Genomic DNA, 17,658 nt, shown 5'->3' on the forward strand with positions numbered 1-17,658 from the left:
CGCGCTCGGCCGCAGCACCAGCTCCCCGGGCTCCCAGCTCTCCGCTTCGCCTCCAGGCAGGAGCAGGTCCATCCCTCAGCAAAGCCCGGCCCTGCTGCGGACCCCGGCTCCAAAATTCGCCGCCTCTCTTTAGGAGAAGGGCAAGTTCTCGGGCACCCGAGCAAGGCACGGGGAGCGCACCCCGGCCGGCTGCCCCCTCGCCGGGCGCCGCGGGGTCCCGGGGCAGGGGCGGGCGGGAGGAGGTGGCCAGCTCGGTCCCGCCCCGCGGCTCCGCGCCGGGAAGGCGGCAGGAGGGAGCGGGTCGGGCCGGGACTCAACGGGACCAGGACCGGGACCGAGCTCTGCTCGGCGGCGGCACGGCCCGACGGGCCGGGGTAAGTCCTGATCGTTGCCTCCCGCTCGCCTCCCGCCCGTACCGGCAGTCCCTTTGCCCGCAGCCCTCCGCTTCCCTCCCCGCCCGATTTTCCCCAGCGCCCCGGCACCCCGCGGCATCGCCGGGGCACACGGCAGCGGGGCCGGGGGCACCACGGGGAGCGGCGCAGCTCCCGCTGCCCCTCGGGTGCGGGAACAGCGGGAACAGCCGGAGCGGCGGGCGCGGAGCAGCACCCGCAGCTGGAAACGAACCCAAAGCCGCCGCCACGCCTGGACTCCCCGCTCGGACCCCGGACCCTTCCCGCACCCCGCACCCGGACCTGCCATCCGGCCCGGGACAGGCACCCGGACCTCTCCGAGGCGGAGACCCACGGGGGGAGCGTCCCTTTTCCTTCCTTTCCCCTCCTTCTGCGCGTCCCCACGACTGCGACCCTTGTCTCCATCGCAGTTTGTCACCCGGTTGCCCAGGGTGGTGGGTGTCTTGCCACCCCCCTGTGAGGGTATCCAGGTACACTGGCACGTGCCTGGTTTGGCATCACCCTGGCCAGGTGCGGAGTGAGCAGGACTGGGGGGGTGGAGGACAGTCCAGGGATGGGGGACCTGGCAGGGCTGGGAGGGATCTTGGTAGGGAAGACTGACTTTGGGGTGAAAGTCGAAAACGGTGCTCATGGATATAAAGGACAGAAGACAAGACAGGAATCCCACAGCTAAACTGTGTGTTGGGATGCCTTATGCCTTCTGTTTATATATATTATGGGTGATGTTTTGTTCATTCCCTGCTCTAACCTTGCTTATCAGCTGATCAGCTTATCAGCTTAATCAGCTGCTTAAGGTAGGGTTTTTTTCCAGCACTACAGAACCAGCCTTTCCTGGTCCCAGGCATTATAGAATTCCCAGAATGAGAACTGTGTCAGTGCAACGGACACAGTAAAATTAATGCTGTCTTTGGGTGGCTGCAGCTCAACTGTTTTATGAACAGTCCTGGACTCAGCAGAAGCACTCATACTACAAGAGATCTTTGTGATCCAGTGGAAAGCTTAACTTCTTTGTCATGGACAGGCAGAAGAACGACAGAGGAGACAAGCAAAGGCATTTTCAAACAAAGCACGTGCCATTGTTTCACCCCTGTCCTGAGGGATCTGTGTTCACAGGACATAGGGTAGTTCAGTTTCCATCTCATTCAACCCTTGTCCTCTCCCAGCTACAAAGCATCAGGGGAGAGTGACACCAGTTTTAAGGATGAGTATATCCCCAGGGGCTGGAGCAATTTATACCTATTGCACTGCTACTCTTCCAGGAACATAGCTGTGCAGCAGCTGTGCATCACAGATGCTGCTGTTCAAGGAGTGAGGTGAAACAGAGTAATATTTATACCACTGGCTTTGCAATGTTTTCTCCTTGCTTTTCATACCTGTCATACTGATGATGAGTTCAGCAACAGGAGCAGTAGCAAAGGAAAAAAAGATACAAACCATTAAATGTCATGGAACAACCTTGGTACAGCAGCTTTCATATTTCTGAAAAAAAATCCTCCTCCTGAATCATGGTAGGTTGCTGAGAACAGACTTGAATCTATTGTAAGAAAAAGAAATGCAGAGTACCCTGCAAGCATCTTTCCATTATTTCATCCCAAACATCAAGCTGGTTTGCTTTTCAGCACTGGAAGCACATCTTCTGGCCAGGCATGGAAAACACAGAGCACAGTATGGATGAAATGGGAACAGCACCAGCAGTCAACCCTTTACAAGGCAGGCAGGGCTTGGGACAGAAACATGCTGCCGAAAAGGAGGAATTCTGGAGGTGGTGCTTGCTGCCAGGCAGCCAGGGATCAAGAGGCTCTGCCAGGCAGCCAAGCACTCAAGTGTGTGAAGTTATTGAAGACATTTTTTGATGAGAGAAGGAAGAGGATACTTCCCAGAAGAAAAGATATAAGTTCCAAATTTTGGCCAATCTCTACCATGTTTGGGTAACTGTGTTGGGTCTTTCTCATCATTCAAATTGTTGTCTTTTAGACTGCACTCTTGCCCAGCTGACTTGTACTGTGGTGTGACTTTGGTGCATCTCAAAACCATTGCCACTTTCCAAACAGCTGCATTGGTTGGCAAGATCCACCTTTCACATGCACACAGGAGGTGAAGTCTTGCATTCTTCTCTTGGCTTAGATTCAGTGAAAAACAGAACAGGCCATACAAATCTTTAAACAAAGCTCTGCCTGTATATGAGCAGAAAAAACACCTCTCTGATTGGCTTGAAGGAGCATTCGTAAATAAAGTATAAAATCATACCAGTACCCACAGGGGGTACTGTTCTCCACAATTATTGCAGAGCTCTGATTTTCTGTCGTCTCTTTCTTTCTCTCTGCAGTGGCAGCCCCATGGCCCTCTTCACCAGAGCCAGCAGCCATCCTAATACAACAGACCCCATTCCCTGTGGGGCAAACAGCACCACAGAGCCTGAGCTGCCCCACTCACATGCCTACTACGCCCTCTGCTACTGCATCTTGATTCTGGCCATCATCTTTGGGAATGTGCTGGTCTGCTTGGCTGTGCTGAGGGAACGCACCTTGCAAACCACAACCAACTACCTCGTGGTGAGCCTGGCAGTGGCAGATTTGCTGGTGGCTACTTTGGTGATGCCATGGATGGTGTACCTGGAGGTGAGTGCCTTTTAGGAATGATCAGCAGAATTTAACCACACCACTGCATGCGTGGTCATGTTCCTAAAGAAGGCAGTAGCAACGTTTAGACTGATCTGTGTGGGACAGCCCTGGAGCTGTCCTGCAGGATGTGTACTGCTTGGGTGTGTTAAATAGAAAGATTGAAAAAAAAAAAAAAGAATAAGTGTGTGTGTGTGGGAAGCCAACCCAACAAGACAGAATTAGACTCTTCAATTTGATTGCAGCTAAAAAATATTATTGAAAGTCAAGTTTTATTTCAGATTGGAATAGTCTATCAGCTCAAGTGCATTCCAATCCTTAATGAAATCACATTATGCTTTGCTTTAGAAAATACTTGGCATTCACTCTTGCTGCGGACAGAGTGGGACTGAGGCACATCTGTGGAGCAGCCTCTGCCCCATTCAGTGCTTTGGTCATTATTTGTGAGCACAACAGTAGGTCCCTTTCCTAGTTGTGTTTGTAGACCCATTCAAGACTAATTTCTGTCTGTGGAGCTTGGATAATCAAAGCAGCTGATGGAAGAGTCATCCAAACAACAGGGAAAAGAACTCATACAGATCCCAAACTACCAATCCTGGCATTGCACAGTTTTTCCTATAGAACTGGGCTGTAGGACTCCAGCAAGAGTAAGATTTAAAAAAGAGTCCAAAAAGCCCCAAAGTTTTTTCAATATTTGCTGCTGTTTATGGATCAGCGATGCTACCAATGAAGCAGAAATGGCATCATGCTTCAATACACTATAAGCCTGGAAATTGCCAAAAAATCATTCCGTTCCCAAAACCATGTGGAATACCTATTCATCTACTGAAGGTCTGCCAAACCAGACTTTGGAGAACTGGCCCTTATTTATGGAGAGGCTAAAGGTGGATGAATGCCTCAGATTTAAATGTCGCTTGTGAAGTTTGTGCTTTCCACTCCATTTTTAGTTATCTGTGGCCATGAAATGTGTTATTCTATCAATCATGCAGACCAGAACTATCTCTTTCTGAGATATATTTTGAGATGGCTGTGACAGAGCAGCAATAAAAACATTTTATAGCCTCAAAATCCTCATCTCCACCTAAGGAGGTTTCTGGCACAGAAGTGCTATTCAGCAGTGTGTCTAGCAGTCCCCTGGGGGCCAGAGTGTAAGGTCCGATACACCAATACTGCTGCCCCTCTTCTTTACTGATCTCTGGTGCTGTGGCTGCTGAAGCTCACCAAGGTTTCCAAAACAGTGGCATCAGGGTATCCTGCCCACTGGAGTTCGATGGCATTAAACACCATCATGCCTTGTAGTCATTGCATAAATGGAGGAGGACATGTGGCAGGATGGCTGGGAACACCCTCCTCAGTCTTCTTACAACATCCAGTTCTACCTCCAAAGGAGAAGAAAGCTTCAGGAGAAGGTTGTTACTGAGATCTAATCTGCTGAGACTGTGTGGGAGTCACACTGTCTCCTCATCTGTGTCTCTCACCCAGGAGCAGTGAGACCTAAGCTGCTCTGTGAGCTCCAGGAGCTCTACTGGACTGGAGTCAGAGGGGGGACAGAGCTGAGTTACTGCAGCTCAGCAGCCCTGACCACGAGTGCTCTTTGTACTCCCATCGTGCAAACCCATGAGCAGCCATCTCACAGCTGCAGGAGCCAGCAGCACCCCCAAGCAGCAGCTCTGAAACACAAAACCCTTCAGTGAGCCTGCTTAGATGCACCACTACTTTCATGCCTGGCATTGCCTGATGCAACTTGGTTTCCTACTTTCCCATCCATGTGCTCCTCAATGTGGCATCACCCTTCATATCTGAATTGTGGAGATTCTGTTGTTTCCAGAATTCAGGAGAGTGGTGGGTATGCATAAGTTTAAAAAAAATAATCATTGTGCATTCATAAACTGGAAATCTTCCTATGGAGTTTGGAAGTTAAAAATAATAATACTACAATTTTGTAGATAAAGCAGACTGGTCATCAAGGAAGATTAGATGAGAACCTGACCTGAATAGTCTATAGGGATCTTTAGCATTGTGTTTGATAGAGCCAGGATTTCATCCTGGACATTATTCCCACTTCTGCTGCACAGTCAGTGAGTGGTAATGAGAGATTGTATCACCTCATCTCTCTGTGGTTTGCTCTCATCAGCTGTAAGGGAATAATATTTGACCATCCACCTCACCCAGGCAGATGTGAGGATTCAGTCAATTAATACCTGGGATGTCCTTTGAGATTCCTGGACAAAAAGCACCAGAGGGATAAAGAAGAGGTACCCTGCCAGCACATGAAAACCAGAAATGCAGACTAGCAGGTTCTAGCTGCTGTAGCAAAGATGATTAGAACAGAGCAATAAAAGGAAGAGCAGAAATAGAATTTTTAAAATTGTGAACAAAGCATATAATAAAATGGCTCTTCTTCACTGTTAAATTCTGGAATGAATTCTGGGTTCGTTTACCCCACAGGTAAATATTAACTACTTCAACAGAGCTACTCCCCATTTTAGAAGTGGCAGGTGGAAGTGAGGACGGGTTTTAAGCCCAAACATTTTGATCTGTCAAGCATCCTCTTACACAAGCTACAGTCTAGTATGCAGGTGGTGTGATCTGAATGCATCATCCTGAGAGGGCTCACTTCTAAGCCGTCCCCACCAGCACCTTCTTCAGTTTTAATGGTTCACATTCTTGAGCTCAGCATTTGAATGTGCTCAGGACCTTGGAAACTCCCTCAGTTAAGTGCTTGTTCATCTGCTGGGTTAGCAGCAGCTGGCTTTCATGCAAACACCTGCCACTGGATTGGTGAAATATTCTGCAGACTCCACAGCTCATGCAGAAACTGCATTGCTTTTTGCCTCAAACTGCAGAAACATCCCTTACTGGGTCCCACTGCAAAGGCTTCCAGCATTTTTTTTTTTTTTTTAATATATTTTGAGGTGGTCAAGCAGATCTCAAAATCTGAAACTCAAGTAAAGCCGCTGTAATGTTTCTCTGGAGCTGAACCTACCTATTAAGGTCCCTAATCTCAGATGGACAGCCTTCAGTTTGCACATCTTGTAGCTCACCTAACTGTGCAGAAAAGCTCAATGGTTTTGGTTTGACTTTTTTTCCCCCTTTACCTACTTTTTTATAAGAAAACAAAGGATCAGCACCAGTATCAAGAGAACTGAAGAGGAAAGCACAGTTCCCTTCGGCGTTCTGCAAGCCAATTCCCATTTCCCCTCTCTGCATTCATTCAAGGTCAGAGGGTCTAATGGAAGACTGCCTCATTCAATACCTGATTTCTGAAATGTAGCAGCTGGGTCCAGCAGAGAACACCCTAAAGACACAGCTCACCTCAGCAAGTTGCTGTGCCCTTGTGTGGGAATGCTGCCACTATTAAAGCCATTTAAATTTCTCAGGATTATTTCTTGAACAACTCTCACTGAGTGAATTCTGTATTTATACAGGTGCTTCTCTCTGCAGGGAGCTGCATCCTTCCTATGCACCAACACTTGCTGCAGGGCTGACCCACTGCCTGAGAAGCCAAACTTACTTGTGGCACCCTCTCCAGCCACCTGGGATGGGCATTTTTGAATAGGTCTTGAAAACCTCCAAGGATGGATCCTGCACAGACTTAGCAAGCAACTGGCTCCACTATCTCATTGTCCTTGTGGTCAGAAAAGTAACCTTCTTAACCAGTTTGCACCTTTCTTCCAGCTCATTCCTGTTGCCTCTTGTCCTCCCACCACATACTGCTGTGAAAAACCCAGCTCCATCTTCTTAGCCACTTGCCTCCAACTTACTCAAAAACCTCCCATGAGGCACTAGAGAGCTGTCAGTCTCACACCCCTCTCAAAGCCATCTTTTTTCCCGACTGAACAAGTCCTATTCCCTTAGCTGGTCCTCAGAGCTGCTCCAGCCCCTATGGATTGTTTTGGTGGCTCTCGACTGGACTCACTCCTGTTTATCAATATTTTTCCCCTCCTGATGCCTCAAAACCAGATGCAGTATTCCAGATGTTGTCTAAATGTAAGCAGAGAGACCAGGAACCAGCAGCAGTTTCTGATAGCTTCCCAGGATTCAGCTGAAACAGCAGGATCTACGGGGCTGAAGGCTTAAATCCAGGCTCTCTTCCAGGCATGGACTTTTCCCCCCTTTTTCTCTCCTACTCCCCCATTCAGCACAGCACTGGGTTTGTTTGCAGTTGAACAAGGAGGCAGCCTGCCCTCCATCTCCTACAAGGAGTGGGCACTGAGGCAGACCACCTCTCTCGCAGTCAGGCTGTCATCCCAACCCCAAGGAGAGCAGGGCCACACAGTGCTTGGAGCATGGTTGTCAATCAGAAAGGTCACTGTCAAGAACTCGGTGGCTGGTCCAAAACCACTTTTCTCCATTGCTAAGACTGGCTACAGCTGAGCTTTCACAACCACACACTTCAGATTAAAAACTCAAAGCAACCAGAACAACAGCTTGGTAGCAACCCAAGCCCCTTTATCTGAATGGCCTGTGAGTTCTCACTCAGATCTAATAATCAAAATCTGTAACTGAGATAAGAATTCAAATAAGGTTTTTGAGAGGCCTCAGTCTCAGATCTCAGTTTCATACATAAATGCAAAAAATTTGCAGCACTTTTCCAGCTCACTGCTTGCAAGAGCCCTTTGGCAGCTAGGCTGAGAAAGACTTTCAACCCTTAGATTTTCTCAGATAATCGTTAATCAAAGGATAAGTACAGTGATATCAAATTTAAATCAATTTATCATGCTAGGCCTTGAGAGAAGGGATAGCTGCTGTGTCTTCTCCCTGCCTCCCTCTGCAAGAGCAAATAAAGGATTGAAATTAAAGTGAGGCTCCTTCTCCATGACCTACTGCCATGTTATCTTGAACACAGCACAGGTGCCTCAGTTTCCCTCTGCCCATCACTGTGGACATGAACTCCTCCAGCTGCTGAGATGCTTGGGGGAGAGAACCCCCTTACTTGTCAGGACTTGGTGCAGAACAAGGCTGACAGTTTTGTGTTGCCGCTGCAGGTGACCGGAGGGGTCTGGACGTTCAGCCGGATCTGCTGCGATATCTTTGTCACCATGGATGTAATGATGTGCACAGCCAGCATTCTAAACCTCTGTGCCATCAGCATTGACAGGTAGGCACAACAGCATCCAGGGGAATAGTCTGGACATGGGGGTCAGCCCTGTACCTCAGTGGGGCAGGTACAAGGAAGTGGGGTGAGCACGGACAGCATCAGTGTCTTCAGGACAACAAACCCCTGCAGGTCTGTGCCTGTCACTGCTGCTGTTAATGTGGCTCTGCTCACACTGTGCTACAAGAGGTCTGCACTGGAGTGGGGGAGATACAAGCAATAAAACACGCCCCAACCACATCCTCAAGCTTTTTGAAGGCAGGAACCACAACTGGTCATCCAACTCCCACTGAGTCTCGAAGGGGGTTTCTCCTTCTGGAGATCTCACTTGTGAAGCTTTAATAAACAGAGTCCTGCTGTATACACAGGGAGAGATTAAGTTTATTGCTGTATAATCTTGAGCTTTGCTCTGGTTTTCTGCATTTTAAAACTGAGCCTATTTTAAGCACTGCTGAGGGCTGGGAGCCAAAACCTTGGGACATGTGGTGCTACTGGGACCAAGGAGTGGGAGAAGGGAAAACTACTGCTTTTGTAGTTTGTAATGTGTAGTTCAAGGATAATAATGCAAGGCAGCTCTCAGTGCTGGGTAGGTCTGGTGTTCCTCAAAGGGAATCTGTATCCCCATTTCAGTTTGGCTCTGTCTGCAAGGAGCAGCCCCCAGACTCTCCTGAAGATGAGACTCCTGTGCCTTCCAAATCCTAGCCCTGCTGAGCTGCATCTCCTGGGGTACCCCAGGAGCTGAAGGTCCTTGACACCTGGCCCTGGGCAATCCTCTGCCTGTCAGGCTAACACCAGACCAGGCAGCTGAGACAAAGAGTTTGGTAGTTTGTGGTTGCTCCAGAGAGTGCTCTTTCCCAGCAGTGCCCATATAACTTTAGGGGCTTGAAGATTAGGGGTTTCCTGGGGTTTCTAGATCCATCTGGTAGCCCAAACCTTGTAGCTTCACATGCTGTGAGTTCTGCTGAGCATTTCTCTGCGCTGCTGCCAACTAACTCTGATTTCCTCTGTTCCTCCCCCTGATGCCCCACTTACCATTTCTACAAATTGCTGATCCCATCATCTGATCTTCTCTACTTTCCTCTTCTATTTCTTCACCACATTCACCATCATGTTCCCGATGTTGCCTTCATTTCTCCCTTTAAAAACTTGGTCCTTTCCCTCCCTCCACTCCTCCATCTCCTCTTCCCGGAGCTGGTTTGGTCTGCAGATACACAGCAGTGGTGAAACCAGTTCAGTACCAGTACAGCACTGGGCAGAGCTCCTGCAGGAGGGTGTCTCTCATGATTGTGATAGTCTGGATGCTGGCGTTCGCAGTGTCATGCCCTCTCCTCTTTGGCTTCAATACTACAGGTAGGTGGTATCCTGAACAATAGCATACAGGAGGGGTTTGCAGTGGAGCTGCCCTGTGTATGGCCAGGTCATTTAACATGGGTCCTGCAGATTTGCCAAGTTACAGGAAATTTTAAGGAACTGGAAAGCACACTATGAAGGGAGAGAAAAATCCCCACGTGCTCTTGTCTGTAAACTTGCCATTTGCTCAGGCAGACACTGACTACTGCTCTAAAGGGCAAACCTGCCTGCTCTACTGCCAAATCAATGCCCATCAAGGTGTCCAGGTCTTCAGAATCCCATCAAACAATCACTTTGAGCACACAGAGCAAAATGTGCAGCACATACAATACACTCACACACCAGACTCAGTGGTGTCTTGCTGATATCAACAGGTTCAGAAGCACAGTTTTGACTCTGATACAGAACACATTTCTAAACAGCAAGGATTGCATAACAGCATTGCTTGTTAGAAACCTCCTTCCCATCCAACTGGCTGTCTGCTTCCTTAACTAATCCCTTGAGGAGGGCAAAAAAAAAAATTTCCACCTTGGAAGCAGGTTGATCTTTTTCCTTTCCCTCAGCTAGGGCAGCACAGTCTCCCTGGAGGCTAGGGCAGCACAGTCTCCCTGGAGGCAGAGGAGCAAGGGAGCCTTCCTCCCCACTGAGTCACAGGCAGAAGCTTCTGCTCCCCACCCATCCTCTCTGCAGTGCTTGAGGCAGGAAGGGGATGGGAGGGGGAAATTCTTCTGCCCCCTACTGCCTGGCTCAGACAGACAGGGGAGAATGCACACAGCATCTAGACAGCTCAGAGGCTGTCAAAGGAATAGGAGAAAGTATGAAGGAGACAGGGTCCTCTGAGAAAGGATAGGAATAGACATGAAAGAAGAGAACAGAGTTGTTGACCAGAAAAGCAGGCAGATGCATGCTGCCTAATGCTAGATGGCCCTGTGCTGGGTTCAATTTAAGCATCAGTCAGGTAGGTGGGTTAGACAGAGCAAAATCTGCACTCCTTAGACTGCCTTTGTCCCCAGCCACTTTTTGTCCTGCTTTGCCAACACACCAGAGTGTCCTTGACTAAACCAAAGCAGCTCAGCCGCTCCTCTCTCTCTCTCTCTCTCTTCTCCTCCCCAGGGGATCCTAGTGTCTGTTCCATATCCAACCCTAGTTTCATCATCTACTCCTCTTTGGTGTCCTTCTACCTCCCCTTCATGGTGACCCTGCTGCTCTATGTCCGGATTTACCTCGTGCTCAGACAGAGGCAAAAGAAGCGAACCCTCACCCAGCAGGGCAGCCAGAGCGCCAGCACCAAACCGTGTTATGCACACCAAGTAAGAGCCACGTGAACACAGTAGGAGCTGTCAAAAAGGACAGGGAATGCATCATCTCTTCTCCTCAAAGGGCCAAAGCACAGAACAGAAAGCATAAGGAGGGATAGGACATGTTTTCATCCCTCACTCATACACTGTGATATTTGAGATGTAGAAGGTCCTGTTAAATCCTTTTCAGACCTCTAGAGAGAGGATATTCCCTGTGTATCTCTGCCCTCTAGAAGTGGAAACTAGAAAAGAGCATAGCCTACTTCAAAATTTCTTCAGAGCAGGGTTTTCTCAGCCATGCATAAGTCTGGGTAATTTCTTCATTTATTGATTTTAATGTCTTCATTTATTGATTTTTGCTCAATGAAGCTTCATTCTCAGGGCTTCACAGGCTTTAACCTCTGTTATTAAAATAAAAAACCGTCTTCATCTGTCAGACTTAAGAGGTCAAGATACTCATGGTGCATGCAACATTTGTTCCACTGACCTTTCTAGATGAAGTATCTGCAACCATGGGAACAAACAGAATAGTTTGAAAGGAATTACCTGGTCATGCATATCCCCTCCTTTTACCCATTTTTGCACAGTGAAGCTACATTAAAAGGGTGGGGATGCTGAGAGGAGCAGGGCCAACACAAAAATACAGATGACAGGTTAGCAGAGCAGGTATTTCTGTTCTTACTGTTCTCATGCTTCTCCTTGGTGGGATGGAGGCAGAGAGTTGTCAAGTGCCGGTTCACCCCCAGGTCAGTCCAGAGGACATGGTGCAATTTAAGAGGCAAGTGAGGCTGAGGATAACTCCTACAACTTCCTTCATCATCCTCTGATCCAATGAGCAGTTTGCATGGTTTCTAGTTCCTGTGTGGCATCCTCTTTTGCAGGAGCACATGGAGAGAAAAGCTTTGCCGAGCAGATGCCAAGGCACATTCTCCCCCTGTCTCTCACTCAAATGCACAGGCCAGGAGATGTCTACAAAAAGGAGGTTGCTGACTGTCTTCAGCCTGCAGCGGTACCGAAGCTTCTGCCATGAGCCATCCCTCACCAAGGCACCAGGGCCTGCACTGAGCAGCAGGTGGGAAGAGAGGAGAAGGAGCACGAAGCCCACAGTGGAGGTACAGAGGCTCAGCAGTGGCAGAACCATCAGCAGCCTGAGGCTGGCACAGCAGCAGCCCCGACTGATCCAGCTGCGGGAGAGGAAGGCTACACAGATGCTGGCAATTGTCCTGGGTGAGTGAGAGCCATTCTGCCTGTAGGGTGCAGGGGGTGATGGTTTGGGACTTCCAGGAGCACAGAATCTCCTAATATTGAGATTTTTAAAAATGCAGGCTAGGCCCTGGCTTCAGCTGGTACTGCTTTACAACTCAGGTGAGACAGTGGTGGGACATTTAGGGATCTAGAATAATGCTCCCAAACGTTGAGAGCCAAGTATGTTAGTGTTTTATTTACTATGTTTTGTTACCCTTGTTTAAAATCAGATGCCAACAAGCCCTACTAGAGGGAGCAACAGCCAACACCTTTGCTTTTCCTTTGTTTTACTATTACAAGGCTGGAACAACCCTAAGTTTCTTTACATGCAGGAGCTCTTAGATCCAATTACAGAAGGGGAAGCTGAGGGCAAGGAGCCACAGAGGAACCAGTTCATACAACTGGGTAGAGAAGCCAGGTGACTGGTGTCCCTGTCACCTGCTGTGGTCACCAGATGCACTGCTTCCCCCCATTAACTCACTAGTAGCAGGGAAATAAAGCAGCCCTCATCGTAATTGATTAAAGCAGCTGAAGCAGTGGGTTTTCCCTCAAAGTTGTGCCCACTTGCTTTTGTCTGTCATCAAACCACTTCTGATCCATTCACAAAGCTGGTCGCAAGGAGCCCGAGCTTTTGCCAAATCCCTGTGTCAGGAATAAACATGGCCTTCAGTGTTTGTGAAATACAGAAACATCATGGAAATAGTGAGGGGGTGGAGGGAGAGGGCACCAGTGCAGGCCCCTTTCCAAATAGTTCTGCTCTAAACTCAATGGATTATTTTCTGCCTCTCTCTAAACTCAGGGGCATTCATAGTCTGCTGGCTGCCCTTCTTCTTGATCCATATCCTCAATGCCCACTGCCCATCCTGCCATGTGCCTCCAGGGCTTTACAGCGCCAGCACCTGGCTCGGATACGTCAACAGTGCCCTCAACCCCATCATCTACACAACCTTCAACACTGACTTCCGCAAAGCCTTCCTCAAGATCCTCTGCTGCTGACTGCGGGGCCACAGCGGGCTGCACAGGTCTGCAGCAGCTGCCTGGGCTGGCACAAGGCAGCGGGGAGTGCCGTGCTGCCCTCGGCCATGAGCAGCGATGGTCAGCCAGACGTGGTCATTGCCGACAGCCAGGTACCCCCCAGGTACCCCCCCTGAAGAGCGGGAACACGCCCCACCTGCATGGCTGCCTTCCCGCACCGAGCCTCAGTGCTCCTGCCTGAGACAGTACAAGTGCTTCCCACTTCTGGGGAAGGAGGGAGGGAGGGGAAAAAGAGAGACAAACCAGTGAGTCCCTCAGTGCTGGGCACAGCTCCGGGTGTGCAGCAGATCCGCCACCACAGTGCATCCCTCCTGGGAGCTGCCAGGCTCGCAGGGCACACGGGACCCAAATGCAGATGGCATCTCTCATCTCTGCTGCCTCCATGCTGGAAATGCGTTTGCCCTCCCACAGCTGGATCCTCAGCCTGCAGAAGGCACCCAGCTCGTGCACAGCAGTCCTAGCAAGAGGACAGAACATGACCTCTTTGATAAGGATCCTGATCTCTTCAGTCAGGAGCCAAGAGCAAAAACTGGACAAGGAAACTCAGAAACAGAGCACTGATGGAGAAATAACAACTCTCCTGTTGTTTCCATCAAAAGGTTTGCCTCGTAAGACTGGGTCAGTCTAAGTGCTTGAGAAAATCGCCCTAGTTGCAAATGAAATCTTCCCTTGTGCTGCCAGCTTGTATTTTACTGCTCCTTGCAAGATAGAGAGGTGGCTGCCCTCCCTCTGGTAGGTCAGTTCACGTGAGAAGTGGAGCACTACCCCAGGGTCCCCTCTCCTCCTGACCCAAGGACCAGTGATAGATTGGCTGCTAACTACCACACACCCCAGTGATCTACTGCGGCCACTGAGAGAACAAGGCCCGTGATAGCTCCCAGAGTCTCAAACCTGTTTTTTCAGCTGGTTGCATGCATCCTGTCTCAAAACCTGTTCACGGTCTCTTTGGAACCAATTTTCACCCTTGCTCCTCTCCTGACAGGAGCACTGCTGACAGGTTTAGGGTTTGTACCACCTGGCTGCTGCAATAACTCCTGGTACAATCCATACCTGGGGAAGAGCTGTTTCATAACATCTCTCCCAGTAAGAAGGGACATTTGCCTTGGGATCAGCCCCAGGACTCTCCCTGACACTCTTGTCCTCACATACGGCATCTGTATATCCCAGCATCTAGGAGCTGGCCAAATACAGCCTGGCCACAGTCTCCTTTCCCGGTAGTATTTTACAAAGCCATCTCCAATAGTTCCTGGATGAAAAAAACAGGCAAGTCCTGATGTACCAGGTAAGCTAGTCTCATGTCAGGGCACCCTAATGCTCTTCCCCTCATATAGACAAACCTGGCATGGGCCAGAGAGCCTCAAATGGTTCTCTCATTTTGCCCTCTTGCAGTACTGGATCAGAGGCTTCAGCTCTCACTCCCAGGACTTGGCTTAGTTGTGCTGTCAGCCATGCTCGTTTGGTAGCTTTGGTGTGCTGCTCCTGCCTGTGTCTGTGCCACAGCTTCTCCATCTGGGAAGGGCTTCCTTTCTTTCCTAATATAAAGCCAAAGCCATTGTCCTCTGCCTCCAGAGCACATAGCAGAGCTCTAGCTGCTGCTTTGGTTTGTCTGGGTTTTGGGAGGAGGATCTTGTGGAGAGCATGTGTCATTTGCCTGGGCAGGTGCCCTCCATTCTGCATTGTAACTGCCTTAACCCAATAAAACACAAGTGTAACTGGAAGTTTTGGTACCTTTGTGCTGAATGTACCCCCTTCCATAAGCCTTTTGTCACCTGCAGCCCTTGTAACACTTTCCCTTTAAAAAATTATCATCCACCTGGACACCCACAAGAAGTCTTTATTATTACTTGCATTTTCCTTGCACTGGGAAAGTAATCAAAGGCTGCTTTAAGCACTTCCAGCAGATGAATTCTGAAAATGTGGTCAATTAGTTTCCCAGCTATGCCAAGCAGACATGCAGTAGTGTTGCTCCATCTGCTCAAAGATGCTGGATAGCATGGGAGGCACCCAGCACACAGGATGGAGGAGCTATGAATCAGGTGAATCAACCTGTGGACAGACTGCCACTCGCTGCTTCATAACAAAGATCACCAGCCCAGTTGCTCTATACAACAATTGTCAGAAAGGAGGAAATTAAAAGAAAATCTTTTAAGGGATGAGTAGGTTCATTTCAAGACCTGGCCTAGCATCTCTCAGGGGTCAGTTTGATCTTACCTGAATTTGAACCTGTTCTTCAAGGAGTGCTCCCCAAGATGATTCAGAATACAGGTAAGAACAGGAGGTGTGGCAGAAGACTAAGCAGCATTTTGGTGTCCACACAGCTATAAGGGATGGGGAAAATTCTGTATCTAAACATACAGTCCTTTCTTTACTAACTAAGATTTGAGCTATCCTATCACAGAACTGACAGCAACCTCTTGAACTATAACCTGCTATGGACCAAAAAAAAAAAAAAAAAAGACAGCACACAAAACCCTCACACAATTACAACAACTCTACTCCAAACCAAAACAATCTCTGTCTCCTCCTCCCTCAAGTGCTGTTTGAGCTCCATGCCCAGTTTTACTCTGGCAATACAAACACAAGTGACCCCATAGAAAATTCCAAGGAACAGAAGCAATCAAAGGTGCAAGCAGTTGATGCCTCTCCACCCTCTCCAGCAAGCCAGAGAGACTGCTAAGGATGCCCCCAAGACACACACACCTCCCTCATTATTTACAGCAGAATAATCTGCATTCTCCTTTTCCAAGTGCTCAATGTCTCCTACTAACCTCAATTTTCTACAACACTCTCCTCTTTGCTGTTTTGTTTTCCCTGGCTCCACAACTGGCTGAGAGGGGAGAGGTGAGCTGTGACACTGTACTCTGCATTCTACAGGGATTTATTTGCATGCTGATACTCACATTAGAAGAGCCTGTGGATAACGCAGAAACCTCCTCTCCTGCAGAGAGGAGAAGGGAGCTCAGAGACAGACACAGGTTGCTCTGGCTGCAGGGCTGGGCAGATGTGCAGGTGCAGCACAGGGCCCTGCAGTCTGTGCTCACCTCTACCCTGCTCCTCCAGGCAGCTGGAATGGGATAGCTCAGCTCCCCTGTACTGAAAGACATTTGTAAACAAGCCACTAGAGAGAGCTGAGGAGAGTTAAGACCCTTTGGAGATGAAGGAGAGCTGGCAACACACTGGGAAGAAGATCAGCCCCCCCCTCAAGGTACGAGGCAGCCATCCAAGTACTGCCTGTCTAGACACATTTACAGCACGCCTGAGAAATGGACTGAAAAACACCATTTATCCCCTGCATCCCCAATCTCCCAGCTCACAGAGCCGTAGGCTCTGGCTCAGCTGCAGGAACCCAGACGAATGAGCCACTGAGCCCACATATCCCACAGTTTGCTCTCCTATATGTACCTGGGGCTCCCCATCTGTGACAGATGTGCCACATGTTGCACGTATCAAACTTCAGATCTAGGAGAAGGAACAAAGGTTATCCAAGTTACTAAAATCCTAAATGGTACCAGGCATCAAACTGAAGCCATCCAGAGTCAAAACCAAAAGCTCTTATGTTGAGTTTTACACTGTAAAATATAAACAGAGAAGAAACCATTATACACCCCACCTTGTCAGAGGCAGCACCAGGCACACCAAGCACCAGATCATGCAGGAATCTTTAAGCAGAAGAGCACAAAGGTCCATGGGGCAGAAGATAAAACAATCTTCCATGAGAAAAAGCTGACTCCTGGGAAGGCAAGAAAATTATGGAGGAGATGGGTTTCACCTGCTAGCACAGCCCAATGCTCTGCAGGTGACACTGCTCAGTTAATATGCTCCAGGTACCTTGCAGCAGCTGTTGGACATGTTTTAACAATCCCAGCTGCAGCCAGATATTAAAATCCACATTTGCCAGACTACAAGGACAAAGCAAAGCCTTGCAGAAAAATCTCACTTCCCTAGGTAACCTTCTTTAGGCCCCTTAGGGGATGGGCTGGCCTGGCCAGATACTCAGCTGAGCTCAGCTAGACCCCACTGCAGAGCTCACACAGGGAGCTTCCCCCTTGGGAAGAGGAGGGGGTACACCTGGAGTCTGCCTCTCTGAGGGGGATTGGAGTGGCTTGGGGTTCTCTGTTCCCAGCTGGGGCCAGCACAACCTGCTCAGGTCGGCAGCTCCTCTGGGAGACAGAGCTTGGCTGCAGCTTATTGCTGTTACTGATGTGATGCTTTCTGAAGAATGTCTAATCAATGCCAGCATTTCAAGCAAGGTTCAACAGCCTGCAGGCTGCTGATGTGGTGGCACTCAGACAACTACAAAAAGGAATTGTGGACAACCCAGAGGACACCGGTGGCAATCTGATTAGTTTCAGCTAAGTGTGTGATGGTTTGGTCACAAAGTGACAGACTCTGGCAGCCTTCAGCCTGCAAACACACTCTCACCTCCCAAAAAGAGTGGGCTCATCAGTTCTTTCTCTGACCAATGCAAGTATCCCAAATCTGCATGAGCCTTTGAATGAGCCATCTAAGTGAGTTTTCCTTATCCAATGCTAATAAAGAATTAACACCGTTGTCACCTCCTGGCAGTATTTTACCAGCTGACCCACTGCCTTAGGAGCAAAGGA

The 17,658-nt window shown here is 49.1% G+C and overlaps 1 protein-coding gene across 1 annotated transcript; it reads left to right on the forward strand.

Annotated features, from left to right (window-relative positions):
* Positions 1-263: 263 nt before the first annotated feature.
* On the forward strand, positions 264-14,772 carry DRD3 (dopamine receptor D3). Its single transcript, XM_032098523.1, has 7 exons — positions 264-374; positions 2,737-3,028; positions 8,017-8,129; positions 9,334-9,476; positions 10,590-10,786; positions 11,656-12,001; positions 12,819-14,772. Exons 2-7 carry the CDS (start codon positions 2,747-2,749, stop codon positions 13,013-13,015), a joined length of 1,278 nt encoding a protein of 425 aa, XP_031954414.1. The 5' UTR covers positions 264-374; positions 2,737-2,746; the 3' UTR covers positions 13,016-14,772.
* Positions 14,773-17,658: the final 2,886 nt, after the last annotated feature.

The sequence above is a fragment of the Corvus moneduloides genome, chromosome 2, assembly GCF_009650955.1.
Source record: "Corvus moneduloides isolate bCorMon1 chromosome 2, bCorMon1.pri, whole genome shotgun sequence".
Taxonomy (NCBI): Eukaryota; Metazoa; Chordata; class Aves; order Passeriformes; family Corvidae; genus Corvus; species Corvus moneduloides.

What these genes read in the sequence shown, in the direction of transcription:
- DRD3 (XM_032098523.1), top strand. Translation starts at nt 2,747, where the DNA reads ATGGCCCTCTTCACCAGAGCCAGCAGCCATCCTAATACAACAGACCCC. An exon ending in TGTGCCATCAGCATTGACAG is followed by an intron (nt 8,130 to 9,333) that starts GTAGGCACAACA and finishes TTTGGTCTGCAG; the next exon opens with ATACACAGCAGTGGTGAAAC. An exon ending in GATGCTGGCAATTGTCCTGG is followed by an intron (nt 12,002 to 12,818) that starts GTGAGTGAGAGC and finishes CTCTAAACTCAG; the next exon opens with GGGCATTCATAGTCTGCTGG.